The sequence below is a fragment of the Rhinopithecus bieti genome, unplaced genomic scaffold, assembly GCF_001698545.2.
Source record: "Rhinopithecus bieti isolate Rb0 unplaced genomic scaffold, ASM169854v2 scaffold_15821, whole genome shotgun sequence".
Taxonomy (NCBI): Eukaryota; Metazoa; Chordata; class Mammalia; order Primates; family Cercopithecidae; genus Rhinopithecus; species Rhinopithecus bieti.
Window position 1 is genome coordinate 1,047,492 of NW_016808598.1, and position 4,875 is coordinate 1,052,366.

At 35.5% G+C, this 4,875-nt stretch overlaps 1 protein-coding gene across 8 annotated transcripts in view; it reads left to right on the forward strand.

Moving 5' to 3' along the window:
• Window positions 1-4,875, forward strand: part of LRRC28 (leucine rich repeat containing 28) — a 130,632-nt gene that overhangs the window by 32,774 nt on the left and 92,983 nt on the right. For all 8 annotated transcript variants that reach the window (XR_001888151.1, XR_001888152.1, XM_017886899.1 and 5 more), the window contains 2 exons: window positions 3,354-3,391; window positions 3,913-4,050. Coding sequence is in view for 3 of the 8 variants with exons in the window: in XM_017886899.1 (XP_017742388.1) it covers window positions 3,354-3,391; window positions 3,913-4,050 (176 nt within the window). In the remaining 5 variants the exon portion in view is untranslated. The remainder of the gene's footprint in view (window positions 1-3,353; window positions 3,392-3,912; window positions 4,051-4,875) is intronic.

Genomic DNA, 4,875 nt, shown 5'->3' on the forward strand with positions numbered 1-4,875 from the left:
AAAAAAAAAAAAAAAGAATTCCATGGTTCATTTGTCAAAACAAAGAAGCTGACTTTGGAATATTCCTATTAAGTAAACATCTATATTTAACATTGTTTAAAAAAGCTGCCAAGCCATTTTCCAAAGTGTGTATACCCCAAAGTGGCATTCCCACCAACAATGAATGAGAGTTCCTGCATTATTGGAGTAGAAGAGGAACATAATAAGAACATTGAAACATCAACATTTCAACTACTCTGAAATTACCAAAATTAAGTAAAAGGAAGGGACTTAAATTTGAAAGTGCTAAGCCTATGATTACAAATGACTCATAATAACTATAATAACAACAATAACAAGAGCATTCATTTAAATCCTACTGGGAGTCAAGCGCTATTCTAAGAGCTTTACATTTATTAATTCATTTAGTCCCTGCAACATCATAGATTAGGAGAGAGAGCAGTTCAGTAATTTCTCCATAGTCACATGGCATCTAAGGTGCAGGCAGTTTGGCTTCAGAGCCCGCTCTCTGATCCACTTTACCAGTAATGGTTCTTTATTGGTTGTACATCAGGATTATTTGAGTTGAGATGGTGTTTCACTTGCTACAGGATGGTTTGGGGCACCAGTAAGACCCCTGGTGATTCTAATGTGCAGTTAGGATTGGCAACACTCTGTATTATTTTTTTAAAGATACATTTATTCAGCGTCATGATCACACTACTACATTTAGCAATCAACAGCATGGGTGCAAAAAAAATCTACATTAAAACCTTTGTTGGAATGCTTTACACTTTCCACAGAACAGAAACTAAAATAGCCTGTTATACTATTATTCACAAATACAGTCCTCAAGTTTTTTGCCCATATACATGAGTATTTGTCTAAAACATGTCTTCTTTATAGCATCTAGGCCCTGCCACCACTGTGCTTGGCTGAGTTCACAAAACTGTTGTAACCTGTAGCTTCCCTGTCACTTCTCTGGCTCTCCTCTCGTGCTAAGCTTTGTTTCCTGACAGTAATTAAAATCTTCTGACAATGCCATAGCTACTGCTGCTACTGGAACTGGCATAGCCACTTTGGTTTCATGGTTTGGTCAAGTATTGGCCTCTACCACCATAGGAGCCAGAGCTTCTGCCACCATTGTCCTCCCTTCATGGGTTCAAAATGTGAAGACCGACTGTTGTAATTGTCAAAATCATTCTTTCACCACTTCCAGAATTGCTTCCATCATTATCAAATCCATTGTAGCCATCCCCACTGCCACCATATCCACCATCACCATGGCTGCCACCAACCCCACCATGACTGCTGAAGTTTCTTCCACGACCAAAGTTGTCATTCCCATCAAAACCACCTCCACGACCACCACCAAAATTTCCAGAACCACTTCAGCCTCTTTGGTTGGATGAAGCACTAGCCATCTCTTGCTTTGATGGGGCTTTCCTAACTTCACAGTTGTGGCCATTCACATTGTGGTATTTCTGAATGACAGTCTTATCCACGGAGTCATGGTCATCAGAGGTTACAAAGTCAAACCCCTTTTCTTGTCACTGTCTCAGTCAGTCATGGTTTCAATCACTTCAGTTTTTCCATACTGTTCAAAATAATCTTAGGTAATGTTCTTCAGTGTCTTCTTTAATGTCACCAACAAATATCTTTTTCACAGTTAAGTAGGCACCTGGTCTTTGAGACTCTTCTCGTGAGACAGCTGTCCTTAGTCCCACAACTCTTCCATCCACCTTGTGTGGCCTTGCATTCATGGCTGCATCCACCTGCTCCACAGTGGCATAGTGACAAACCCAAAGCCCCAGCGCGCTTGGTGTTGGGATCTCTCATGACCACATGGTCCATGAGCATTCCCCATTGCTCAGAATGGCTCCTCAGGCTCTCGTCGGTTGTTTCAAAGCTCACGCCTCCAATGAAGAGCTTCCATAGCTGTTCAGGCTCTTTAGGAGACTGACTTAGACATGATGGCAGGGGGAGGAGAGACTTTAACGATGCTTCTTCAGCAGCATCCACAGGCAGCCACTGTGTACTGTTTCATACAGCATCTTCATTATATGTAGATAATATTTTAAAGTCTGTTTGAAAAATTCTAATCATAATAGTGGGTACTTCAGTTCATATTTTGATTTGGACATTTTAATGTCTTTTTTATAGGTAGAGCTTGAATTGAGGCAAGTATTTTGTTGAAAAAAGTTTTTTAAATCAGTTCTCTATTTTGATTTGCGTATTCCTTCCTAAAATTAGTGTTTAAAGATTATTGATTTTAAAATGTATAATCATTTCATACATAGAAAGCAAGGAATGAAGTATATCATAGAGTAAATGGTGGGCTTATTTAGATTGTGTTATACCCAGCAGATTAATTAACCTTCTACAAAATTGATTTAATTCAACATAAAATAATCTTCATAAAAGTATTAATTTTCTGTCTTATTTTGTGTTATTGATATTTTAATATTCAATATTAGACTTTAAGAATGCAGAAGAAAACTTTTAAATTCTATTTAAAAGTACTTTATAAGATTTATTTTTAAAGTACAATAAATAAAACCATAGGTTTGAAAGTAAAGTTTACTAAAATCTAGTTCTGTTGTCTCTAAATCAATGATATAAATTTATTTTCTTAAATTATTGCTGTATGATCTCCAGCATTCACTTGTTTTGCTCTGAATAGTTGGTTATTTATTGCAGGAAGTCTCCACCAGAGTGTGCTCAAGACACTATAGTGGGAAAAGTGTTACTTAGGCTCGCCCTGACTTCTCAGCCTCTGTGAAAAAGAAAATTTTTTAAGAGAAGCATTTGATTTCTTGTTACAAAATTTATTTTGCCATGAAATAAATTCTGTACCTTGACAGTTAAGTAGTTCTACAGACACTGTAAATGAAGAGTATTTAATCTCTCTGTTGTTGGTTCTCAGTATGCATGCTAGCTAGAAATAGCTTTATTTTGTGAAGTTATTTTTTAGAAATGAAAAGTTCATCTTCCTTTACACAATAGGTGTTGATTTTTTTCTCACAATAAGTATGTTTTTTAAAGCCTGAATAAAATGAACTGGAAAAACTAGTAATTTGTGTTATGAAGTTAAAAAAAAACCTTATAGTTTATCTGTTATGTATGTTTTTATTTTAAAATAACAACTAAATCAGTAAACAGATTTAATATTTGCAATTCTAGTACAAAATATTATTCTCAAAGTATTATTAGTTAGCTGTGATAACCATTATTGTATGTTGATGCATTAGAGCAGGGTGTGAAAGTTGTGGCCTATTTATATTTGATAAATTTCTAAGTGAGCATTTTATAAACTGATTATCTGACAAAAGTACTTAATGACAATAGCTGTTTTTTTTCTTTTTCCTTCCTAGATACCTGCACTCAAATAACATAGTTGTGGTTCCGGAAGGTATGTTTACTTAAAAGTTTTAGTTAGAAGATAATATAATTTAAGCTTTGCTTTATAAATAGAACAAATTTTAATTTTAAGACACTTTAATTTTTTAGCTTCAAAACTTTTTTTCTTCTAGTAAGTCCAGTTAAGAACTATAATTAAATAAATAAGTCTAAAATGGTTATAATGGTTAGGTAAACTATTATTAGATAAATTCCTGTTAGGTAGATAATAAGTTCTAAATTTAATGAATCTAGTTAAGAATTCTGGTCAGATAAAAAAGGCCCTGTGTATCATTTCTTGAATTATTTTAGTTTTAATGTTTTTATTTGTGCTGTATTTTGAGTTATATTTTATCTTGAGCTGGAAGTATTTATCACTTTCATGAACTTAGTTTAATCTGTGTTTTTACTGTTTTGTGAGCAACTGAGACAAGGATATTAAGTAGTAAAATATTTTAACTTGGAATACTTGCATTAAAGATTTGATGTAATACTTGAATCAAATTCATTTTGGTTCTCCTTTTCTCTTTGAAGCCATTGGGTCTCTTGTAAAACTCCAATGTCTGGATCTTAGTGACAATGCCTTAGAAATTGTTTGCCCAGAAATTGGTCGTCTGAGAGCTTTACGTCATCTTCGATTAGCTAACAACCAACTGCAATTCCTACCTCCAGGTAATCATAGTCTATAGAACACAGTAGTTTCTTGTCTATTATAAATCTATATTTCTTCATATTTCTCACTGTATGTCTAGGCAATGGGCTGTAGATGTATTTGTAAGTATTTGTCCATTTGTTTGAAGATGAAACTTTAAGGAATGTGGGCAAAATATTACTAAGAGTCTTTTTTGTGATGCAAATGTAAGAAGGTAGCATCAGCTACAGTTACAACAATTGTGCATTGCAACCAATATCCCTTTGAATCACTGCTCTGGCAAAATATTTGTACAAAGAGCTACTTCAATTCTGAATTTCACATAAGAAAATTTAGGTGAGCTTTGCATGATATAATCATTTTACTATCCAAAAGTCAAATACCTGCAGTATTTTCTCTTATTCTCCAGTGAGGTAACTAATGTACATTAACTTTTTTTTTTTTTTTTTTTTTTTTTTTTTTTTTGAGACGGAGTCTCGCTCTGTCATCAGGCTGGAGTGCAGTGGCACAATCTCAGCTCACTGCAATCTCTGCCTCCCAGGTTCAAGCGATTCTCCTGCCTCAGCCTCCCGAGTAGCTGAGACTATAGGTGCGTGGCCCCATGCCCGGCTAATTTTTGAATTTTTAGTAGAGACAGGGTTTTGCCATGTTGGCCAGGCTGGTCTTAAACTCCTGACCTCAGGTGATCCACCTGCCTCGGCCTCACAGAGTGCTGGGATTACAGGTGTGAGCCAGCACGATCCACCTGCCTCGGCCTCACAGAGTGCTGGGATTACAGGTGTGAGCCACCGCGCCTGACCTAATGTATGTTAACTTTGATTTTAAAAGGAATCATGCTAAAATTT